Genomic DNA, 25,010 nt, shown 5'->3' on the forward strand with positions numbered 1-25,010 from the left:
CTATGTACTTATTTAAGTTATCTCTGCAGCAGCCCCCCATACAACAATACACACACACACCACCACAGACACAGACACACTCACTTTACTGTAGTTGGGGTCGTTGTTTTTAAGTATTGGTGCTAAGGCGTCGCGACGCCCGATAAGAATTGACCGATTTAGTTCTATAGTATGTATGTACAAATACACTGATTGCTACATACTTACTATTGTACTGACTATATGCCGACTACAAATGATAACTAGCGACCCACGATGCTAAGAAACCAACATACATTGCTATGTGTGTGTGTGTGTGTATGTGTGTGCGAATGTGTGAACAACATAAAAACATAAAAATAGAATTTAAGTTCATACGCACGTACATACATACATATGTATGTATGTTCATATAAGTGAGTAAGTATTGAATCGATTATTAAGCAAGCTTCAGTTGCTGTTCGTTGATGTTGAGGAAGGCACAAATGGAGTGAAAGTTGCTTGTTAACTTTATAAAATTCATATAAAATGGGGAAAAAAAACGAAACACAAGCAAGAATTGCTATCTTCGTTGTGACGAAGACTTTAATGTGCACTGCCAAACAACAGATACCCTGAACAATAAGCTTGAGATACTCTGAAACCACAACATAATTTAATATTCAATTTTTGAAAATGTTGAGAATATATCTTACGAAATTTAATTTTGTTATATATTGAAGAATATTTAAAAATAATGATACGTATCTCCGAAATATCATATAATAATTTGATTAGCAAAAATACATTCAATTTAATTTTGTAAAATATTAAAGAATATTTAAAAATAATGGGAATATGCATATGTCCGAAATATATTAATAACATTTAATTAGCAAAAATACTTTCCATTTAATTTTGTAATATATTAAGGAATATTGAAATTTGATAAATTAAATTTTAATTAAATAATAACTGATATAGGAAATTTTTGAATAGTTTTTTTATATACATCATAATTTTGTAATTCATTACTTCTTCTGTTTTTTTTTTTTTTTTTTTATTATTATTGTACCTATTTCAACATTGATTTATTATATTACAATAAATAATTCTTTTTAATTAAACATAAATATTATATATTCCCTTTTATTAAACAATTTTTTCAATATTGCAACAAATGCAGTATCAATTATAAAATTGTTGTTAACCCATCCTTTTATTATTATGTCTCGACTTTTATCGAAAAAATCCGAGATAATTAAAATCATTCGGAATCCATGCAACAAGTATGATATGGAATACCAATTGAATTCTTCTCTGTTAATATACATATGCACATATGATGCTTGTGGTCGATGAAAAATTTGGTAAAATGGAATTGTCAGCCGTGCAGTCATCCATTCCTTCATCTGTGTCCAGTCAGTAACTCACCAAATAGCTCCAGGCATCACATACCATAATTGCAGCCATTTGAGCAGTTCGTGGAGTGGAAATGGACATTGGAAACAGCTTGCATGCCATTTGTCAACATTTTTTTTTTGCGAATACACGGCGCGGCGCACTGGGCACAATTAGTGCACGTGTATTCCAGCAAGGACAACTCTAAAAAATGTTCATACACCCACACAAACATGCACACACACACACACACACATGTATAAGAGAACATGGTGAAAATCTGAAAAACATTCACATCCGCAGGTTGTCAATTAATTGCGCTTAAAAACCTTTATGTTCAGGGATGGGGGTATACAACAAAAATGGTTATACCGAGCTCAGGGATGTTTGTCGCTTTAAAAACGGCCAACATTTACATGGCACAGGACAAACCGTGGAGCACGACCTGACCTTTCTCTTTCCTGTTTGCTTGGCCTGCCGCATCCTTTTGCCGAGATAGCCTCACTTTCGAATGCCGTTAGCGTATATTTGTCAGCGATGCGTTAAACCGCCGTCACCGCCGCCCTTACACATCAACGGACTGATAGGTTGTTATGGAGGTGGATGGGAAATTAGGGAATCCTGGCACGCCCAACTAGAGTGCTGATAATGGAGTCGTTAAGCTGATGCACAAATTGGCCACAAGTAGATTGGATTTCATTTTCAGCAAAATGTCCTAAGCTCTTGCAAGCGAGTGAAGATTTCATTCAAGGTAAAAGAAAATTGGTCTTTAAGTTTTCGATCATGCAGTCTATCTTGAATAAATAAATTGGGTTGTATGCTTGATACATTTTATTAAAGATGTTAAGCATAATAGACAATAAAACAACTATTAATAAAAAAGGTGTTTTATTAATGCAAATAAGTCAGTTTAATTGAACGGAAATGTATTTCAATTTAGTATTATTCATTCAACATTGAATTACAATAACCTTACCAACTCTTTAAAGATCTGCCACAATTTTGTAACTGTCACTTCATGACATCTTTAAAATATTCAAATATTTAAAGCAGGCGCCTGAAAGTATGCAATGCTTTCACAGAATGTTATCGATTAATGCTAACAATCGCTCAGCTGAACTGTCATCGCAATACGGCTCAATCAGCTGTTGCTCTTGTCACTTTCGTTAAATGCATGTATGTGTGTGTGTACGTGTTCTTCAGTTACCAAAATATTTAATTAATTTGTGACAGAAATGGCACCGCCAAGACCCAATAATCGTCCTGTGGCCCGACGCAAAAAGTCCAGCAACCTGTTGCAAACACTGCTGGACAAATATGTGAACTGGAACTTTGTGAAATATCTGATATTCGAGCCGGCTGCATTGCCCATCGTTGCAGTGCTCATAGTTTTAGCCGAGGCGCTTATCAACGTGCTGGTAATTAACCGTGTGCCTTACACTGAGATCGATTGGGTGGCCTATATGCAGGTAAAACATTGAACAATGATCATGTTCCGTACATAATGATCTAACAAATTGCTTCTGCAGGAATGTGAGGGCTTTCTGAATGGCACCACAAACTATGCGCTGTTGCGAGGTAAGTCAAGTTGCCATCGCCTGGTTTTATTTCTTCGGTTTATTTTTGGACACCAGGCGACAAGCTGACAAAAGTTTATGCGTGCCAGAAATCGCAATCAAGCACATGTCAAGTTTATACAGTGAATTTAGTTTGTGTATTTGTGTGTATTTTTCTTCATTTTGTTGGAATAGACCTCAAAGATTACACAAGACTTTAAGGCAAAATTAACAAAAAATAATTTGTAACGCCTGGTTTCGATCGTTTACAAAAAACATTAATTAACAAAACACATTTCAACTTAGTTGAACATGGATTTAATTTTGTTCAAGAAGCCTCCGCTTTCGCCACCGTCTCTGCTTTCGCTTTGCTGTTGTCCTGATTTCGATTCCTCCTCTTTGGCTTTGGACCCGGTCGTGTCTTGACTGCTGTTGCTAGCTGCTCCTGCTGATCCTTTGGTGTCTTCACTCGCACCTGCGCTGCAACAGTGGCAAAAAGAACGAGTTTAGTTAACGAGTTGATAGACGACAACACAACAAGACAGCCTTAACAACTATTCAATGACAATGTGTGTTTTGTTGAAATGAGTATTTTAATTGATATAATCAAATTAATAGTTATAAACAGATCACAGAACACACAGAATTCTTGGCTTTAAGTTAATAATGCAATAATGTATTTACGTTGCTTTCTTACTGCCATCTTTACGCTGCGCCATGCCATGGATCTGTCCCGGCGTATCCTCCTCTAGCTCAGCATACGCCTCGACCAACGCCTTCTGCTCCTTGCTCAGCCTCTTGGGTATGTCGATCTTGATGTGCACATAATGATCGCCATGTCCATGCGCATTCACACGCTTTAGCCCCTTGCCACGCAACGCAATCTTGCGATGCGACGACGTGCCTGGCTCGATGTTGATCCACTGATCCTCGTAAACGCCTTGCACTCGCACCGTGCCTCCGAGCACCGCCTGCGACAGTGAGATAGGCGTGTCTGTGTGCACGTCGGCTCCATCGCGTCGGAAGTAATCGCTGGTCTCCACTCGGAACGTCACAAACAGTTCCTTGCTGCCCACCTGCATGCGCACAGTTTGTCCATTCTCGATGCCGGCGGGAACGGGCACCGTCACCTTGCGCCGCTGCACTGTTTTACCCTTTCCTTCGCACTCTGCACACGGATACTTAATATATTGCCGTGTACCCTGACAGTAGCGGCAGGTGGAACGCATCACAAAGGGGCCGGTGGAGATGGTTTCGAAGCCGGTGCCATTGCAGTATTGGCATCGACCCGGTTTGGTGCCTGGCTCGCACTTGGAGCCAGCGCACTTGGGACATTGATCGACCACATTGATGTTGACGTCCTTGTTGACGCCACGCGCCGCCTGCGCAAAGCTCAGATCCATAACAAGCTCTTGGGCCTGGCCAAAGCCAAACTTGGAATCGGCAAAGTCATCGAAATTATTGCTGCGGAAATTGCCCTCGCCAAAGATCTTACGGAACAGCTCCTCTGGATCGATTGTCGAGCGGAATTGCCAGTTCTGTGAGAAGCCTTCCGGTCCAAAGGGTCCGCCGCCAGCTGCGCCTCCAAATCCGCCGCCACCCTGACGATGCATGTTCTCCGTTGTCTGGCCATAGGTGTCGTATTCCCGGCGCTTTTGATCATCACTGAGCACTTCGTAAGCTTCGCTGACTTCTTGGAACTTTTTGCTGGCATCGGGATCATCCTTGTTTGTGTCCGGGTGATATTTCTTGGCGAGCTGATAGTATGCCTTTTTGATGTCCTTGCCACTGGCATTCTTGGCCACGCCTAGGGTTGTATAGTAATCCTTGGCATACAGTCGACTCGTGGTGTAAATACTACGTTGTTGTTGTTGCGTCCCACTTCTGCAATGCCAAAGATCAGCTGTTGTTGCAACAGCAGCAGCAGCCGCTGGAGATTTTGGCTTCCATTTTAAGAGCAGTGCGCTGTTTAATTGAATTGCATTGTATTGCCGGCAACAACCTTTGTATGGCAGTTTGCGTAACACACATAAATTTTTACACGAAATCATTTTGTCCATTAACTACGGGTTGTAACATCAATTGAATGTCCTCTCTCACTAGATTTTGGCAGGCAGCTCTAACAACATGCCGTAATAACCTCCATGCTGCCTTTCGTACGAAGTGTTCTCTCTCTCTCTCTTGTCTAGTATTTTCTTTTCACTTTGACATTTTGACAGTCACATCGTTGCGTAAACAGTTCACTCGCTCTCGTTCACGTAAGTGAACTCATTTTGCAGTTCAAAAACAGATTAAGCGGCTTAACAATATTTAAATAATAGAAGGAAATATTACAATAATTTTGAAAATTAGGCCATTTCTTATTTTCAACTATTAAACATAGCCATATTTTGCGTGATTGTGTAACAATGCTTCGTATAATACAATTATACCAGATTTTACTGGCGCTTGCTTGTAAAGAATAGACCGTTATTTATTCAGTATAAGATTAGAAATGGAAGTCGTGGTCACACTGATGTTGACAGCTGTCGTTAAATTTAAATTTCGAATCTGAATTTTGTTATTAACTTTATATTATTTATTATCCAGGTGACACTGGCCCACTTGTTTATCCGGCTGCATTTGTTTACATTTACTCCGGCCTCTACTACATCACATCGCATGGCACTAACGTGCGTCTGGCCCAATACATCTTCGCCGGCATTTATTTGCTGCAGATGTCTCTCGTATTGCGTCTCTATGCCAAGAGCCGCAAGGTGCCACCCTATGTGCTGGTCCTGAGTGCCTTCACCTCGTATCGCATACACTCGATCTACGTTCTGAGACTGTTCAATGATCCTGTGGCCATTTTACTGCTGTATGCATCGCTCAACCTTTTTGTGGATCGACGCTGGACGTTGGGCAGCGTCTTCTTCAGCTTGGCTGTTGGTGTCAAGATGAATATATTGCTATTCGCGCCAGCTTTGTTCTTGTTTTACCTGGCCAATCTTGGACTGCTGAAAACAGCTCTACAGCTAACGATTTGCGCTGTGATTCAACTGTTGCTAGGAGCACCTTTCCTGATAACTCATCCAGTGGAGTATCTGCGAGGCAGCTTCGATTTGGGGCGCATCTTTGAGCACAAATGGACAGTAAACTATCGTTTCCTGAGCAGAGAGTTCTTTGAGCAGCGTGAATTCCATTTATCCCTGCTGGGAGTGCACTTGCTGTTGCTGCTCTGCTTTGCCAAGCCCACCTGGACCTTCTTCATGAGCTATGTGCGCTTGCGCAAGGTGCAGGATCAGTTGTTGCCGCAAATCGAGCGCAAGAACCGCGAACAGCAAAAGGAGAACCAAAGGAAGCCCAAACAGTTGCCCAAGGAGCCCGATGAGCAGCTAACAGGCGAGCAAAAGTCCTTCCTCAAGGCATTCGAGAAGGGTCTGCAGAAGTCCACTGGAAAGAAGGCACCACAACCAGCTCCAGTGGAGCCGCAATCCGAACGCTATGGCATCAACTTCGATCAGTGCATCCAGTTGGCGTTGCTGCCCTTCTTCCTCAGCAACTTTATTGGTGTTGCTTGTGCTCGATCCCTGCACTATCAGTTCTATGTCTGGTACTTCCACACGTTGCCTTATCTAGTCTGGTCGACGCCATATTCGCTGGGCGTGCGTTATTTGCTGCTGGGAATCATCGAATACTGCTGGAACACTTATCCCAGCACAAATGTCTCGAGCATTGCCCTCCATCTTTGCCACCTGGTGCTGCTTGTGGGCGTGACACGGCAAATCTTCAGCACAATGCGCTTGAACGCCACAGTGAAGCGTCAGGAGGCGGCGACACTACAAAATGGACAGGCGACAACAAAAGTGACCGGCAAGAAACTGCAATAAGACAATCGAAAGACTGTAATACCTTGTAATAAATTGATTTTTAAAAGAGAAACGCATTTGGGTTCTTAAGCAGGGATCTGAAATAATGATTATTCTCTTAAAAGAAAAAATATACATTTGGAATCACACCAAAACATTGTCAGACGAAATTGAAGAATCACAAATATATTTAATTGAAAACAAAGCACTTAAATTTATAGTGAAATATTAAATCATAGTTGTGAAATAGTTTTTGAATTCAAATAACAAACTATAAAGGATGCTTGAAATTTGTATTTACTTTTTCTATTTTCTGACCCGAAATTATTTGTGCAAATAGTACGATTTATGTTCAGATAGTCATTTATTTACATTTAATATAAAACAGAGAATCACACTGATTTGTAATCCTCCAAGAACTGTTCATTCAACATAGCATTTCATTTATATTGTCAATCTTATGTGATAAAGTGTTGTCGTTGTTTTGTGGTTGACCCAGCCAAGAAGCACATGCATGTCAGAGTATAACTTAAAAATCTAAATAGTATATTTAATATATTTATATATTATATTTAGTCTTTTGTATTAGAGCTGTACAAAGGCGGGCTTAAGAACTAAACTAAAACTAGAAGCAGACAAAAAGGGAAAAGAAATCAACTTTAAACTTAGCAAATACATAAAGAATAATAACTTATGGTATGGTCCAGTTGGCAAACAGAGGATGCAGATACAATAACAACTGCAGCTACAACGCTTCAATCGCTGCCCACCGTCGTTGTTGTTGCTGTTGGCGTGTGCAACGTTAAAGCTGTCGTTGCTGTGGACGATGGCGGCGGCGACATGGGAGGCATCTCCAGTTCCTCGCCGACTGGAGGATCATTTGTGTTGTTGCTGCCACTGGCGTTGTTGCGTTGCACGCTAAAGAAGCGCAACAGCGTCGTCTCACTGTTGCGCCGACTTGACGTTGGCGTACGCAAATGTCCCGCATTGCTATCGTTGTGGGAGATGCGTCGCCGGGGCGTCGCCTGCAGCCGTGGGCTGCACTCGGAGTTGCGCAGACTCTGCAGCCGCGGTGAGGCCAAGACATCCATTGATGATGTGGCCTCCTCGCTGGCCATCTTTTCGCTGAGCGTGACTGGCGAACGGCTGCTGGACATGAGCTTCTGTTTGCGTATTTTGGTCAGCCAATCCACCTTCTCTTTGGCTTTGCGTTTGGGCGACATGATGCCCAGATGCGGCGCCTCGCCATCAAGCACATAGTTGGGCAGATTCGAGGTAGGTGAGTAGATGAGGGAGGCGAGAGTTGCTGTTGCTGGTGGCGTTGTGGTCAGCATTGTTCCACCAGCTGTAGATGCTGCTGCGGCTGTCGCTGCTGCTTGGGCTGATGTTGTGGGTGGCGAGGTGTAAGGAATGTGATTCACATGATGCTCACTCAAAGGCGATGCCTGCGGCATCTTGCCCGCTGTGATGCAGGGCAGCGGCGAGACGTCTTCGCTGTTTTCCTGGTTGCTGGTGGGCATGGCACTCTCCTCCTCGCCAATAGTAGCCAAAGGCGACAGCTGTTGACTGGTTGTGCACGTTGTTGTTGACGATGTTGGGCCAAAGAGACGACGACCCCGAGACTCGAGCGCCTTGATGCGTTTCTGTTGTGGCTGCTCGACGATGGCATCGCCACTGGTCGCGCCCAGCATTTCGAGAAACGAACGCTTTGTGCTCAGCTTCTCCACGGAGTTGGGCGTGCGCTCGTTCTGTTCCATGAGACGCTTTAGGGAGCGTGGCGTCGACTCCAGATCACGCAGATTGTACTTGTGCTGCTGCTGTTGTGTGACCTTTGGCTGCCTGGATAGCTGCGGCACAAACTTGGCCTGACCGCGATACTGTTCTGCAATGTCTGTGGAGCTCAGCGACTCAGGATTGGGTCCAATGCGCCAGATCTTGTGTCTTGCATCATCGCTGCACGTGACAATGGGACGATCGTGTGTGGCGCCCCAAGCAACGCATGTTACCTCCACCGTATGCCCCGAGAGCTCCACCAGCGGCTCAGCCGCATGATCCAGATTCCAGATGTAGGCACGCTCATCGCTACTGCCGCTGAGTAAATATTTGCCATCGGGACTGAGACAGCTTTTGATGTAGAACGTCGAATTCAGCAATCCCTTGTAGCACGCCAATGGTTTGGGCGCATACGACACCAGGTTGTAACAATAGATAGTGTTGTCCATGCAGTTGGCATACAACCGTGTGCCCGATGCATCCACAATGAGATTGGTGAAGCCTTTGAATGTCGATTGGCCCGCATAGGGCAAGCTTTGACGGGGCAATGGATCCTTCTTGTAAGCACTGTAATTACGTCGCAGATCCCAGACTTTGATGATGCCATCGCCAGCACCGCAAGAAATCAGCGTATCATTGTCTTGAAAAGCTAAGCCCGTAATGCTGCTGGACGTGTTCGTGCCACAAGCCATCTTAGGAGTTCGTGTGCGCTGCTTGCGCTGCGACTGTGGCGTGCCCGGTGCGCCTGTGTGGCCACTATAGATGCAGTTATCCACGCGCGACGTCAGATCCATGTTCAGGTTGGCTCTGATGTCCCAAATTAAGATGGCACCATCGCGTCCACCCGTTGCAAACACAGCAGGATCGGTGCGCTTAAAGGCGGCTGTTTTCACGGAGCGTGTGTGGCCCACATAATTGTTGAGTCCTCGTATTCCCGAGCCAGCGACTTCCCAGAGACGTGCCGTGTGATCACCCGATGCCGAGACGAAACGCATCTGGCCAGGTGCCCATTCCAGATCGAAGACGGCATTGTAGTGACACTGGGGTGCACTCAACGATTGCTCCTCCGGTTCTTGGTTGCGCTGTGTGGTGTCCTGCAACGCAATCTTGCCATCCTCGTTGGCAATGGCCAGAATGTGTCGATAACCATCGCAATTGGCGAACTTGGCAGAGAAAATAGGTGGCTCGGGATTGTAATCTGGACTGTAGTTGGCTGGGGCAATGCCACGCCAACTGTCCTCCTTGGCGACGCATAGACGGGGCAATGCAAAGTCATACGTCCAATCATTGGCTGCAATACACACATACACAAACGCATTAATGTCAAAATGTTGTTGATGGATTTGTTTACGTTCTAGTTCTCCAGTCTCTTCTTGGCATTTTTCGCAAACTCAGCGCATTTTCTGTATTTAACGTATCGACAAGTCATTGTACCCCCTCAAGAATGGATGGATGCACTACTCCAACTCCCCAAAATACACTTGTGTGCAACATAAATTACACGTAATCTTCATAAATAATTTTGGCGCTCGAATTACCCGCGAAAGGAAAGGGAGCGCGCTCTTGGAATTTTTCGAGCGCCAAATTTCATGAATCTCCCGCGCAACGTTTATTACTTACCAAATCCATGCTCGCGGCGCCGCAATTTATTATATATATTCATTTTTAATATTCTAGGCTTCTAGCCACTCCTTTCACAAACGATTTTTACTATTTTATTTGGTATTACAGCTATTTTTAACTAAACGCGCAGTTAACACATATTTTTCGCTAGCGATGCAGCTGGACGTTGTTTGGAATTTGATAGTAGCGTGACCGAAATTTCTATTTTAAAAAATCCCATAAACGTTTTTTTCCTTAGACTTCGGTATTCCTACCACTACATATGGTCACTCTGTTTCAGTGTCGAAAAAGTCCGATTACTGGTTCATTGTACTAATTTACGTTTCTCTGTTATTAACAGTTTGTTAATTAATTAGGTCTTCTGGAAACGCTTTATAGCTTATTAGTTCAAATTTGTATTTAATTATATTTTACAAAAAGTAAGTTGTTACACACTTAACATTTGAAATTAACAGATGTTAATGAACGGCTAATATCGATATCTCCGTATAAGCGATTACAAAATTGACAATACATCTACTATTATCTACTAAAGATAAGTTAATAAAAGATTCCAATATCTGACATTCCTATCGCTTATTAAATGATTTAATTAATCCGCACTATGAGCTTGTATGAATTCGTTTTACTGTAGGAAGCAATTTGAAGGCCGTTAGACCGAGTTCTTCGTCTTCTATGCTAACGCACATTATCGATAACTCGATAATAGAAACAAACAGCTGTGATGGCTGTTATTAATTTGTTAGAGGCAAGTTTTCGCAAATTAGTGCTTTCTGTTGATAACATTGTAGCAAAATGTAAAGTATGTAAATAAATGTTAGTTAGTCGCTCGTGTGTGGTGGGTCGGAAAAACATCGCTAGCTGTGAGAAGTTCTTTTTCACAATTGTCTCCGAAAAGTCGGAGGTCGGCAATAAAAAAAGTGGAAGAGCATTGGCACCGATAGCCTATTGACTGTTCTAAGAAAGTGAAAGTTAATAACGAAAAAAGCAATGCAAATTATATAAAATCATACGACAAAAGCTTGCACATATCAATTAAAGCATATGAATGTATTTAAAGAGTGTAAGTGAATATTTTTTTTGCTGTATCGAATCAGCACCCGGCTTATCAAAGTGAAAACTTTGCGGAGGCTGCGCCGGCATTACATCGCCCCCCGTATATTCCGAAAGAATTAACATGCAGCAATTGCGAACAATAACAACAACAGCAGCAGCAACAAAGGCGGCGCCTACTGCGAAGCAGCAACTAGAAAACAAGCAAGCAAGCAAGCACGCCTCTGCCTAACATTGAATATAGTCGGCGCCTTTTGGTTAAGCGCCACTGAAATTGTACACTCTCAATAATAAACCGCTTGCTGTCTGCATTTGCATATGATATTCGGCAGGGGCCGCTTTTAGCGTTAGCTCATTAAATGCTGTGCTTACCTTGCTCGCGAGTCGCGACTGCTTTTCGCTGGCTGTGCGCCATAAAATCATAACCCGCAAAGGTGAAATACGGTAAACATGTGTGTACACTGCAATGCCAAAGTTGGCGAACATTTAATACGAATTGTAAAGATAGGCACACATAATTAAATTACTATATTAGATAGTATGTCACTCAGTGCGGTAATAGTGATTACTCATGGCTTGTGGTGCACATACTGCTGTAGCTCACTGTTTGACAGTTGTGTACTGTAAAAATATTTACATACATAGTATGTGAAACAAGTACCAACATCAGTATATTTATGTTTTCTATTGTACTTTTTCTATTCGCCGCATTCAAAAGAATTCAATTTTGTGTTCTGCTGTTATTGTTGTTGAGCGATATTTTTTGTAGGTAAATATTTATTTAAATTGTGCATCATTGTTTGGATTTGCAGGCGAAACAATAAATGTTCGCAACCATGTGAACAGAGAACGAGTGCGAGAAAGAGAGAACTCAATCAGACATATGTATAATTCAATAATTAAAAAGAATAAACGACAAATTCAAAGCGACGAGAGACAAGAGCAAACTGCAAATAACAAACAAGTTAACAATTAAATTAAAATGGTTTCCACATGTGCTGCTACAATCGAACGGTACTTTAATTACTTGTGCTGATAACTTTCGGTGCGGCTTGAAAGACGAGTGAGGGAGAGAGAGAGTGAGTGAGAGAGGGAGAGGAGAAGAAGAACCGGCCATCAGACTGGAGGCGTCACTCACACTTAAGCGCATTTTTGCACGCAAAATTGCCTACAAAAAGAAATCGAAATCTATTTTAGCGGCCATGCGAACTAAACATTTGATACTAATATTAATCGGTGTGATAATCGCAACGATCGTATTCATCGCATTCGGACCCGCCGGCGAACCGAACGATTCCTTCAAGCACATTGTGGTGCAGACGCATCAACAGTTGAAAGAATTTCAGGTGAGTTAAGTAAACTTTACTTCATTCCCTATTCTCTACACCGTTGTAGAGTTTACAGAGAGTAGAGTACTATTGGTTAAGCCTTTCGTTCATTCTCCGTTCTACGCCGCGACAAAGTAGCGCAGTGTCTAGTCAACACCTCATTATTTTAAATACTCTTTTATTCGTTGACTGTTAACTTTATTCCCCTCTTCAGAGCATCGATGTAGTGTTTTGTATAGACTAACATTCAAATTATCTCAAGTGCCCGCTTGTTATATGGTCTATGGTTATATGTACACACAAAAATCATTACTTCATTTTCTCTCCACAACACTGGTGTAAAAGTCCCCAGTGTAGAATGTGTTGAAGTATAGAGTCCACACTATATTTAAGTCAATTCAAGTGTTGAGTTAATAACTTACTCTCATACTATCGTTACTATCTCTTCTATTTTGCAAAAGTTTTCCCTTGTCGAGAGTGTAGAGTGTTGATTATTGTGCAGTGTAGAGTATTAGTTCACTCAAAACTCTTTTCTGCATTTACCTCTCTACACTGCTGATGTACTGAGAGTGTAGAGTGTAGAATACTGTTTAGTGTAGAGTATTAGTTCACTCAAAACTATTTTCTGCATATAACTCTACACTGATGATGTACAGTGTCATGTAGTGCAGTGTTGAGCCAACGCAATTCAAATCAACACAAGTGCATGATTACTATATGGCCTACTATCTGTATTATTCGTTTAGCCAAGAGTCAAGCGCATCGAAATTTGTTTACACGCACCTGAGCTCTTTGGTGGCTTGTCTATAAACCGCTTCCCTTGTTGCTATTGCTGTTGTGATAACATTGTTCTTATCAATCCGAAAACGTGCCAGTTCTTTGACGACGCGCTTTCTTTTGGTGCCATGTCAGCAAATATGATCATTGCACATTTGTTTGAAATACATTCAAAACTATTCAAAATTTATTATCTACACTTAATCTTTGTAATCTTTATAAGGTGTTGTCAAGTGTTTATTTTGTTTATCGTTCAATTGCTAGCGCCTAATGATTCATTTGTCAAAAGGGACAGCTAATGGTTTTTTTTTTGTTGCTTAAGTATCGGTTTGATTAATATTGGGTGGTAAATTGACAAATCTTATCAGTGTGTTTGCAAACATTGTCTGCCTATGATTCACAATGTCCTTGACCGCTGTGGGTTTGATAGCCACGCCCACAAAGCATTTAAACTCTTTCTATGTGATGGGAGTATTAGCATTTATGCTTATTTTCCGCTCATTTTGGTCAGAGGCTTTTAGTTAAATTGAAACAAGTTGAAGAGCATTCAAGAGGTAGAATAAACAGATGGACAGAGAGAGAGAGATAGATAGATAGAGAGCCCATTGCCAAGGCAAACAAGTAAATGACCCAAAAGATATCATCATTTGGCTAGCATGCCAATGCCTATTTGTTTATCCTTCTGTCTCTTCCGCCTTCCAATCTCCCACCCACATCCTCAAGTTCCGGACCTTGTGTGTGTGTGAGCGTATGTGTGTGAGTGTGTAGTGTGGCTAGAACAAGCAGAAACCGAAACAGAAGCAGAAAAGCAGCCATAGCCGCGACCCCTTTAACTTTGCTGTTTACATAAAAATTTCAAATCAAATTTTCCTTAGCTGTCGCTGTCGAATACACAAAACATATGGCTCACCTCTTTATACATTATAAAACTTTATAGTATATGCTTATATGTTTTTTTTTCTACTTCTATATATTTAAATGAGATATGGACGCCTATTAGGTCCACTTGGATTGCTGTTTACTTGAATTTAATGTGTGGTCAAAACGTTTAATGTTTGCTTTAATTAGATTGTGGCCAGGTGGCTATTAAATTACACGTTGTGTTCTGTGGCTACTTCAGTTGGTCAACATGGTTTAGCATTACTCACCATTTGACACGCAATTGAATTTGCAAATAAGTTGGTTAAAGTGAAAAGTGTAAATGTAAAAACTAGTTGTTTATCGAATTCAAATATTAGTTGACGAAGCTTTTGCAGTGACAGCTAAATCGCTCCGTCTGTCTGTAGATAAAACCCTCTTAAATATTTATTTATATTATCTACATCTTATCATCGCTGATAATGCAAGCGTATCACGTGAATAAGTCATAGACCAAGTGTAAGTTGTTTGGAAAGACCCCCAGTATATATAAAACAAAAGCGATTTAAAAATCACTGATACTGATTGTGTGAAATTGTCCGTCTGTTTTCAGTTTTTCGACATGCTTAAAAATTCCATTATAATGACTAATATGTAGGCTGGAGGTTTATTACCAGTCAGCCGCAGAAATACATAAATAGAAAATATATATACTGTATATATGAGGGCAATTAACCCTAAACACAATTAAGTACGAAATAGGCAACTGTTTAAAGTTTTCAACGTATACGTGATATTTGAGTGTAGCGTATTCGGAAAGTATTCATTTTGTTAAACAGCTTTTCCCTGACAATGTGTCGTTTGTTTTGTGACAAATCAACAAGACTTTTTTGTGCTTAATGCCAGTCAGTTGATAAACTAGTTCCCACTGTTTCAAGCAAATAAAAAGCCACAAGCAGAACGAGCTCATTGTATTGAGCAAGTCTCCATATTTAATAGAAACGATTCAATGCATCTATAACTGGTTTTGTTTTTTGCCAAGTGCCTTGTGGATGGATGGTTCGTGTTACAGTTTGTACACCAGCTGTTTGCAGGTGATTGAAGAGCTCTTATGAATTGAATATTCTGCATTCACCGCCAATTGAGCGGCATGCTTCATGCCTCTTCGTCCCCCGTTGGAATTATTGGCAAAATGCGCTTCGAGTGAAGGTGTTTTTAATGCTTTGTCAAGTATTAAAAAACTACGTATATTGTAAGCTACTCACGCACCATCATCATCATCATGATGAATGCATGACTAAAGCACACTAGATATAATGATCATTGAACAACTGCATCAAAAGTGACGTCAAGTGCTTTAAAGCCGCGGGAGCTTCGCTTTCGTTGAGAACTTTGTTCACAGCACAGCTGAAATTGTTCATTCTATAATATAATTCCCAGCAAGTTACCAATTATAAGTCCCCTGGGCAATCTAAATATAAGCATGTGAGAAAGCAGTTTTATAATATACTTGTATATGTAGTATAGCGACTTTGATTTTAAACGCTTTATGCAAATATAGTACACTCGCATTCTTCGACGTATTTGTCACACAATAACAATTTCATAATGTCTAGATAAAAGTTTTATTACGCGACTTATCGATTCCATAGATTGGCTTCGATTTGTGTGCCATCATAGGTCAGTTTTAGTGGCCCACAATTGAAGTTTATTGTGCGGCTAATTTGGCTGTTTTCTGCTTGATTATTAAGAGATTGTTTGAGAACTTCAATTGGTTTTAGTTTCGCTAAGTGACGTGGCTTCGTTTCTATGGAAATTTTCTATCCCATAATCGTGTTGAATTGATAACCGAGTCAGCTCTAAGCTGTAAGCATCGAGTCCAACCCAACAAAACATGAATCGTGTCTCATACCCAGCCATCAACTCATCAACTGTTGACCCCCGGGCAGGGCAGCAAGTGACATCAATTAATTGCATAGTCCGTTGTCCGTTGTCTCTTGTCCGTTGCCTGTTCGCTTAACTAAAGTTGACTCCGTGTCAAGTCACATAGTGCGCTCGATATTGTTTAATAATTGAATGTAATATAGCACAAATGAGCTTCTGATGACCTGGCAAAAAAAACGAAAAATAGAAAGAGCTAACTCAGCAAAGGGGTTTGTTCTATGGTATGTTACATAGTGACTGCAAACAGTTGATGTACGGCGCTGTTTATTCATGAAGCGGCAGCGAGTGTCCTTTGAAGGACCTTGTCAACTCGGTAGACCGCAATTTAATGTCTGTCGGCCATCATCTAGGTTTATTAAAAATAAACTCTGTGCAAGGCAATTGTGTGCTGCAGCTTTTCATCAAGTGTTTGCCTTGCTCTTTAGCCAATGACCACTGTATCCCGTGTTATTGTTTATAAATGTGATTCGATCGCAAGTTGAGTCCAAGGCAAACGATAGCTTCGTCGTTATTTAAATATTTAAATTATCGCAATCAGACTTTAGTTCTCTGCTCTGCTCTGTTTGAACAATTGCTGACCAAGTTTTCTTGTGTGTTTGTGTGTATGTGTAATGACACGTTCTCTGCCCCGGCCCCCTGCCTATAATCCATTCCCCTTTCGGTGGCCATTAGGAACATGCCAACATTTTGAGTCACGCGCCGCGACCAAAAACAAACTCCAAATTGTCGCATACAAATTGTTGCTCACGTGCCGCGTGCTTGGTTCACTGGAAAAGGAGAGAAACAAAAAACGAAAAGTAAATAAAAAGAAATTATAGTGCCGACTTTTAGGCGCTGCGTGCCATGAAGAATGTGGCATGTGGCTAGCAGCATGTGGCATATGTCTAATAGGCGGCCCATGTGCTGAGTGCAGCCAATTAGAATAGCAGAGAATTAGACGAATTCACTCTTGTGTGTTGCTTTCATTTAATTGCGCTTTTATAATTTTGATTTAATTCAATTCTTAAGGCCATTAACAAACTCCTGAAAACTGAGTTTGCCATCATTATCGAAATCGATTTCCTTCATCATATCATTAAACTCCTCCTCGGTGCAACGTTCCCCCAGATTGTACATCACATTGCGCAGCTCGAGCGGCGATATGAAGCCATCATCGTCGCGATCAAACAATTTGAATGCCACCATTAGATTCTCGTCCTTGGTCAAGCTCTCCGAGTGTCTGATCATCATATGTAGAAACTCATAAAAGTCGATTTCCCCATCGCCATCCAAATCGATTTCATCGATCATGTCGTACAGCTCGGCTTCCGTTGGGAAATGTCCAAGATTTTGCATTACTTTCCCCATCTGTTCGCTGGTGATCTTGCCAGTGTTGTGGGGATCGAATATCTGAAATGCCGCGCGAATCTCTTGCATTAGATCATTGTTCATGTCTTCCATGTTGAGCACCGGACTGTAAAATGTTTATTTAAATTTTTGCTATGTTGTTGTGTAAAGTGTTAAGCTTGTAGTGCTTCTGATTTATGTGTTGTTGCTTAAACATGAAACTTTACTTCAGAGAGTACTTGATAAAAAGCATTTTTATACCCGCTACGCATAGGGTAGAAGGGTATTATAACTTGATGTGCACAGGAAATGTATGTAACTAGCAGAAGGAAAGATCTCCGGCCCAATAAAGTATATATATAGTATAGTATTATATTATATTATATTATACATTATTATTATTATTATTATTATACATTATTATTATTATTATTATTATTATTATTATTATTATTATTATTATTATTATTATTATTATATTATATTACATATATGTATATACAACAGACGAAAGGATATAGTTTTTATATTATGAAAACATAAATCTTGGAGATTTTAAAAGAATTTGTATATCAATATACCAGATATACATTACGATATAATTAAGTATTTTTTCCGGTATATTGATTGGTATATTTAAATGATAATACTAAACAGTTTTGCTTATATTATAAACGAGTCGCGGGTATTTCACAGTCGAGCACACTCGACTGCAGCTTTCTTGCTTGTTGGCATTTGGATTCGTGTTTCAAAAGAATAAAGATAAAAGCATGCGTGAGAAAAGGATGAATATGCAAAACTAGAGTGACCATTTGCGTGACTATTAGAGTGACCACGTTTGCGTTTTAGCATAATTAAAAGCTTGCCATGATTAATCTGCATTGCTCACATTATAGCTCACTTTACAGAGACTTACATTTACTTTTAGATAATTCGAGATATTCCACAAGTATGGTTGAGTTTATTAAGCCGTATATTTAGAGCTAATCTCTCAATTTTACATTGCAATAACAACTAAGACATTAACTCTAAATACACGTCATAGAATGTGAAAACATAATAATGCCATCGAATTTTGAGACTAGGGTGATTGAGGCATCATGTTGATGAACTCGTCCAGCGAAATTACGCCATCTTGATCGTCATCGGCTTCACGAATCATATCTTCGATGTCCTCATCGGACATTTTCGAACCCAAACTGATGTAAAGTGAACGCAACTCTGCGGTGCCAATGAAACCATTTTTGTCCTTATCAAATATGTAATAAGCATCACGCAATTCATCGGGAGGCGCAGGTTGAGTCATCTTTAACAATAGAACTTCGACAAACTCTGTGAACTCGATGGATCCATTGCCATCGGTGTCCGCCTCGTTGATCATGGACTGCACTTGGGCTTCGTGCAGATGGGCACCGATAGCGTGGCAAACATCCTCCAATTCCCTATAAGTGATGCTATTATCCGCATCAAGGTTAATAAGCAAAAAGAGCTCCTTGAAATAACCCAATTGTTCTGGAGTTAATTCATCCATTCTTATATAAGTGTTTTTTTTTAGGTCTTCTTTTTTATTTCTTTAAGATTTTCGTTTTTTTGTTTTTTTGGTTTTTTTTTTTTTTTTAAGGTTTTCTTTTCTTTTAAATATTTGTTGTTTTTTTTTTAAGATTTTCTTTTTTATATATAATTGAATTTCACATAGTTTTTAAGGTGTTTTTTTGTTTTTGTGTGTGTGTTTTTTTTTCTTTTGTTATGTTTACTTAACAAATGTTTGTGTAATATTGAAAAAAAAAGATTTAGAATTGGAAATGTAGTTTAGATGAAGTATAACACACATCCTACTAATACAATTTATGAAACAGTGTTAAATATTTTTACATTGAAGTGTCACTTAATTTAATAAGAATGAATTAAATATGTTTTATTGGTTATTTTTGCATTGTTGCTTGAATAGTCAACAAATTTAGACCCTGACACACTGAAAGTTCTTTGGAAGCCAGTGAAAACATGTCGAATTGTCATGCGGTTTGCGTCGACGACATTCATTGAATTTTGGGATGTGGGATTCTGTCAGGCAAAGCCTTAGCATTAGCCTTAGGATGAGGATGAGGCTGAGGAGACGAAGCAATTGTAGTTTGACACAGAATTTGTTTGGTAGGCCAAACCCTTTTTATCGGCATGTGACACGCCTCCGTTGGAGCTGGGAAATTTTTGACAGCCAGCCGGCAGGCACACGGAAAATATTCCATTCAATGTAAACAAGAGTTTGTGTGTGTGCGGTGCCCATTGGGACTAATTTGGTTGCCCTCTCCAAGGAGAGCCGCAAACAAATATTCATTCATGTCATGCCCAATGAAAGCAGTAGAGAGAGAAAGAAAGAGAGAGATATTTCTCACATATGCTGTCAATATTTTGGTGTTAGTTATTGATTAACTTACTCTGAATTTTGCAAACTCTGCCAGCTGTTCAACTTATGTCGTTTTATTTTCTGATTTTGCAGGAGAATTTACGCGTGGGCCACGAACGCAAGAAGCTCGAGTTAGAGCCCAAATATCTGCTGCTCTTGGGCTACACATCGCCACTGGGCAATGATGACAGCCATCTGTCGCCACATGCAGCACAACACACAATCAAGCCGGCGCTCGACGAGAGAACGGCGCTGGAGCACGACGATGGCCTGGCGATAGCAGCACCCGATCTGCAGCAGCTGGAACAGCAGAGAAATCCACGCAAACGCGTCACGACACCGTACAGCGGCATTAAGTCGAACTTCACCATCGTGACGTATGTGCAGGAGGGTCAGGCAGCCTCGGCCATACTGTTGGCCCAGAATATTGCAGCCAAGCTGCCGGGCGAATATTTGCTCATCTACGATCTGGGCGTATCCGAGGAGCAGTTGCGTTCATTGAACGCTTACTGCAATAGCAGTCGCTGCACTGTGATCACCTACGATCTGACGGAGTTTCCGTCGTTTGTCAACGATCAGCGAACGCACGCGTATCGCCCGATTGTGATCAAGGATGCACTGCGACGGGCCAGATCGGTGCTGTTCACCGAAAACTATATGCGCATCCGCGGTGGCTATCGGGAGCTGCAAACGCTGCAGCGACGTGCCAATGTCTCCGGCGTCCTTGGCTGGAATACACCGACAGCGGTCTCGTCGCGAACGCATCCAAAGATGTTCGATTACTTTGAATCGGATGCGGAGAACTTCATATTCCTGCGTATGGTTGATCTCGATGCGGTCTTCTTTATGGACAGCACGTTTGTCACCGACAAGATCATGTTGCCATGGCTAAAGTGTTCCCTAACACTGGAATGCATCGATCCAATTGGTAAGTGATTCGAATTATGATGTGTGTCATTAGTTGATTGGTTGACCACCAAAAACTCCCGCTTCATTTAGGGTTGCCTCTAATATGCATAGTTGGGTGGGTGTGTGGTTGAGTCACCTCCTCGTCGTGCCACAGATCAATCAAAATCACATTCAGCAACCTCAGCACGAGCTCTGGGTTAACCAAGTGGGGTCCCACAACACGAGACACCGTCAAGAACTAATGACCCCCATTTGCAGCGCATTTGCCTGATGATAGCCAAGCATGCCAGATAATTGGCGAGGGGGAAACCTATTGTGGGACATTCCAAGTAACATGTCATAGCTTTTAAAGCGTATGTTCGCTTATATAAACCGACATAGACGACATTTTGCGCAATTGAATAGGTTTGCCATTAGGTCGCCGGGTTCTTCAACACCATTAACACCATTCAGCTTTATTTCACATCGAGAATTTATAGATTACTTAACTTAACAAATGTAATTCGTACGCGAATGACGCAGCGCTTTTATGAAACCCCTCACAGGGCCAAGCACAAAATGTCCGATGATAATCCAGAGAAATTTGGGTAAATCAGCGTGTATATTGCCAGCTGCATACATATGCTCATCGGGTTGAAGATTATAGCCATGGACACCACAAAGCATTAGATGCGTATCGTAAATAATGTACCACGCCTCAAAGGTGACTCCATAAAAGCTGAGCATTCGAAAGAAACCGTTTACGTATAAGAAATAGAATAATAGCACAATGAGACCATAGACCAATAATATGACAAGGATACCGATGGCATGGCTAAACTTAATTCTCTGCTGTGTGGTGTAGAAAACGAGCACGATCAGCTCGATTATAATCATCAACGGATAAGCGTGAAGCTGTGAAAAAGATCAATATAATCAATTATTGTTTTACTATTTATGAACTTTTACCTACCCAACGCGACTGATCTATATGGATTAGATATAAGCTCGTGCTAATTGGCGTGGAGATCGATGTTAGAACATAAACCAAGTAGTTGAAAGGCGCCGATCGTCGCCAGGTGCGAAAAACATACAGTGAGGTGTAGAATACGATAACAAATACGAAATATGCGAATCGTATAGGCAGCTCTATTAGTATACTTGCATAAGGAATACATATCTCTAAGCAGGGCATGACCAGCGCAATCTGCAACTAAAATAATGAAAATGGGCGTATCACCGAAAATATCATTCGCGATGAAAACAATTTATTTTTTACATTTTATACATTGCTTTCAATGCAGGGTTAAGGTTAAATTTACTGGATTTGTTTTTGGTTAATCCAGATTATTTTATAATCTTTGATGTTTCATATTTGTTAATGCTTTATACGAAAAGTGCGAAAAATATATTCGTAATAGTAATAAAGAGCTGTCCGATGATATAGCCATCTGTTAAAATTGGTTGGTTGGTATGTTTTATTATCTTTAGTAAATTTTGAATGAATGAGTATTTTAGTATACTAAATATAGCTTTTATGAGCTGTTTTATTTTGAATGCCGACGGTAAACAAATAATTGATGGAATTTTAATTATCGAATTTATCATTATCTGAAGGCATATACGAAATTTGAATTATCGAAGATAATTATTGTTGGATGCTGTCAAAAATATATTATTGCTAATTCTTACTTACCATTAGCAAGGCATAAAAACGACGAACAAATCTCCGCCTCGGTCCGATATCGGGCATATCAAATTCGCGCGTTGGTCCATGTAATTTATCCAACAATAGTTCACACTGAACAGCGGAATCTTCAAATTTATCATAGATATTATAATATTTTTCTAAAAGAATAGAACCGAATGCTACCTGATGTTGCCTGCCATTCATCAGGACCCATTTTTGTTTACTAATCGCTAGATATTTAACCACAGCTCATCATTAACTAAATGTAACTAAATGGGAAATAATATCAAAACGATAAAACAGCAAAACAGAAGTCCGTATAATTTGATAATAAAGTTTGTGTGCTATCTATACATGACAGTAATTAACAGATTGAGAGATAACATCAGCTGAATCTGCATTTGAATTGTCATTGATCGCTTTAGAGTAAATGAATTTAAGCAAATAAAATGAAAAAAGTTTGCCATTAGGAAGATGATTTTTAGAACAACTTTAAGCTTTATTTCACAACGTAAACTTAATGATTAATTAACTTAACAAATATTATTCGTACGCGATTGTCGCACCGCTTTTATGAAATTTCTTATGGGATCAACAACAAAATGCCTGACGAATACCCATAGAAATTTGGGTAAATCAGCATGAATATTGCCGGCTGCATATATATATTCATCGGGTTGAAGATTATAGCCATGGTCACCACAAAGCATTTGTCGGGTGTCGTATATAATGTACCAGGCTTCAAAGGTCACCTTATAAAAGTAGAGTATACGGAAGAATCCATGTATGGAAAAAAGATAGACCGACAACAGGATCAATCCGTAAACCGAATATATTATAAGCACGCCGATGGCGTGACTAAATTTAAATCTTTGCTGTGTGGTGTACAAAACGAGAACGATCAGTTCGACTATGATCATCAACGGATAAGCATGAAGCTGTAAATAAGATCGATGTAAACAATAAATGAATATTGAATATTTTGGAGTATTACGCACCCAGCGTGTCTGGTCGATATAAATCAAATGTAAACTTGTGCTGATCGGCATTGCGATCGATGTTAGCAAGTAAACGAAGTAGTTAAAAGGCGCTCGACGCCGCCAGTCGCGATAAATATACAGCCAGGTATAAAATAGGATAATAAATACGAAATATGCAAAGCGAAGAGGCAGCTCAATTAGTATATGTGCATAATGAATGCATATCTCCAAGCAGGGCACGATCATCGCAATCTGCAACTGAAACAAAAAGAGAGTTGTGAGAATAATTTGTGAGAATTGGCATTACCATTTTAATTGTTGATCAGAATTTTATTAACTTGTTGTTGACGTATTTGATTGTTCATTTAATTTTTGGAAATGATTCATATGATATACTTAGATTTCTTAAAATTCAGATCATTGCTCACCATCAGTAACCCATAAAGACAACGTACAAATCTTCGCCTCCTTCCGCCATCGGTTATTTCAAATTCGCGTGTAGGTCCGTGTAAATCATCCAACAATAATTCGCACTGTATGGCGGCATCTTGAATTGATATTTTTCGTAAATGTATTATATTTATAAAATTAAAATATAACTTAATAATACCTGATGTAGACTGCCCTTCGAACTCTCGAGTAGGTTGGGGATAATTGTCCAACAATAATTCGCATTGTGTGGCAACATCTTGAGCTATTTATTCTTTTATAAAATTTATCATATTTTAAATAAATAATTCAAAATAATACCTGAACTAGTCCGGCACGCAATAAAGCCCATTGTTGTTCACTAATCGTTAGATATTCAACTGAGTTGTGCATCATTAAAAAGCCCTAACTGTAACTAAATGGCAAATAACTCGATAAAATATCAAAACATTTAACTGGAAGTCAGTATAATTTGATAATGCATTCTATATGCTATCTATACATGACAGTAATTAACAGATTGCGAGATAACATCAGCTCAATCTGCATTTGAAGTGTCATCGATCGGTTCAGAGTAATTGAATTTATTCGACTATACCAAATAAATTCCCTTGGCCCAATCTGATAACCTCGCCGTCACGCCTATTGAACCTTAAGTAACTTTACCCTTTATTTTTCCGCTCAGGTGCCCAATCGAATGGATGTAAATTTAATAAGAAACCGCTTTATCGCTACTCTGGCTGCCATGGCTATGATGCATCAGCTTTCAATATTGTGCTGGGATTAACGCTCCGCCTGGACGACTCCAAGTACTCGCTGCCCAGCAATTCGCCGGAGAATATGTTCTACAAGGAGACGCTGGAGCAGGCGACTAAGATATTGGAGAATCGTCGAAGGAATGCCAGCGAAACATCGGATCATCCATTCACGGAGGACTAAGGGAATGATGCATCGTTCGATCTTTTTCCATATTGGTTAAAACACACACTCAGGAGCCGCTGGATCAAAGCAAGCAAATATTGCTAAAAACACTAATTGTCATCAACATTTAGTCTTTATTATTTAGACAAGCGAATAATTGAAGCTTGTACACAATTTCATCGCACACAAGCAAGATAAGAACATATTCATAAAACCAACACATACAATATGGATCATATCGAGAAATATATTCGTT

The 25,010-nt window shown here is 40.2% G+C and overlaps 6 protein-coding genes across 11 annotated transcripts; 2 read left to right on the forward strand and 4 right to left on the reverse strand.

Annotated features, from left to right (window-relative positions):
* Positions 1-2,525: 2,525 nt before the first annotated feature.
* LOC133845519 (lethal(2)neighbour of Tid protein) lies at positions 2,526-7,053 on the forward strand. Its single transcript, XM_062279992.1, has 3 exons — positions 2,526-2,828; positions 2,889-2,937; positions 5,505-7,053. The coding sequence occupies exons 1-3, from the start codon at positions 2,595-2,597 to the stop codon at positions 6,782-6,784; spliced, it is 1,563 nt and encodes a 520-aa protein (XP_062135976.1). The 5' UTR covers positions 2,526-2,594; the 3' UTR covers positions 6,785-7,053.
* LOC133845520 (protein tumorous imaginal discs, mitochondrial) lies at positions 3,064-5,113 on the reverse strand. 4 transcript variants are annotated; one of them, XM_062279994.1, is made up of 2 exons: positions 3,613-5,113; positions 3,064-3,390 (listed from the first exon to the last, which is right to left on the reverse strand). In XM_062279994.1, exons 1-2 carry the CDS (start codon positions 4,973-4,975, stop codon positions 3,218-3,220), a joined length of 1,536 nt encoding a protein of 511 aa, XP_062135978.1. In that variant the 5' UTR covers positions 4,976-5,113; the 3' UTR covers positions 3,064-3,217. The 4 variants fall into 4 exon arrangements, with proteins under 4 accessions (XP_062135978.1, XP_062135979.1, XP_062135977.1 ...); XM_062279995.1 differs by having other exon boundaries at positions 3,064-3,395; XM_062279993.1 differs by having other exon boundaries at positions 3,064-3,395; positions 3,600-5,112.
* Positions 7,054-7,286: 233 nt separating the features above from the next.
* LOC133845516 (protein lethal(2)denticleless) lies at positions 7,287-10,342 on the reverse strand. The gene is made up of 2 exons (XM_062279989.1): positions 10,157-10,342; positions 7,287-9,827 (listed from the first exon to the last, which is right to left on the reverse strand). Exons 1-2 carry the CDS (start codon positions 10,197-10,199, stop codon positions 7,519-7,521), a joined length of 2,352 nt encoding a protein of 783 aa, XP_062135973.1. The 5' UTR covers positions 10,200-10,342; the 3' UTR covers positions 7,287-7,518.
* A 635-nt stretch (positions 10,343-10,977) lies between these two features.
* LOC133845525 (uncharacterized) lies at positions 10,978-24,862 on the forward strand. Of its 3 annotated transcripts, XM_062280002.1 has the most exons (4): positions 10,979-11,222; positions 12,025-12,558; positions 19,940-20,774; positions 24,519-24,862. In XM_062280002.1, the coding sequence occupies exons 2-4, from the start codon at positions 12,415-12,417 to the stop codon at positions 24,770-24,772; spliced, it is 1,233 nt and encodes a 410-aa protein (XP_062135986.1). In that variant the 5' UTR covers positions 10,979-11,222; positions 12,025-12,414; the 3' UTR covers positions 24,773-24,862. The 3 variants fall into 3 exon arrangements, with proteins under 3 accessions (XP_062135988.1, XP_062135986.1, XP_062135987.1); XM_062280004.1 differs by lacking the exon at positions 12,025-12,558 and having other exon boundaries at positions 10,978-11,222; XM_062280003.1 differs by lacking the exon at positions 10,979-11,222 and having other exon boundaries at positions 12,006-12,558.
* LOC133844222 (neo-calmodulin-like) lies at positions 17,072-17,643 on the reverse strand. The gene has a single exon (XM_062278127.1). The coding sequence runs from the start codon at positions 17,557-17,559 to the stop codon at positions 17,116-17,118; it is 444 nt and encodes a 147-aa protein (XP_062134111.1). The 5' UTR covers positions 17,560-17,643; the 3' UTR covers positions 17,072-17,115.
* LOC133845532 (uncharacterized) lies at positions 21,152-21,957 on the reverse strand. Its single transcript, XM_062280011.1, has 2 exons — positions 21,708-21,957; positions 21,152-21,649 (listed from the first exon to the last, which is right to left on the reverse strand). The coding sequence occupies exons 1-2, from the start codon at positions 21,927-21,929 to the stop codon at positions 21,245-21,247; spliced, it is 627 nt and encodes a 208-aa protein (XP_062135995.1). The 5' UTR covers positions 21,930-21,957; the 3' UTR covers positions 21,152-21,244.
* Positions 24,863-25,010: the final 148 nt, after the last annotated feature.

This window comes from Drosophila sulfurigaster, chromosome 3 (genome assembly GCF_023558435.1).
Source record: "Drosophila sulfurigaster albostrigata strain 15112-1811.04 chromosome 3, ASM2355843v2, whole genome shotgun sequence".
In the NCBI taxonomy this organism is placed as follows: domain Eukaryota; kingdom Metazoa; phylum Arthropoda; class Insecta; order Diptera; family Drosophilidae; genus Drosophila; species Drosophila sulfurigaster.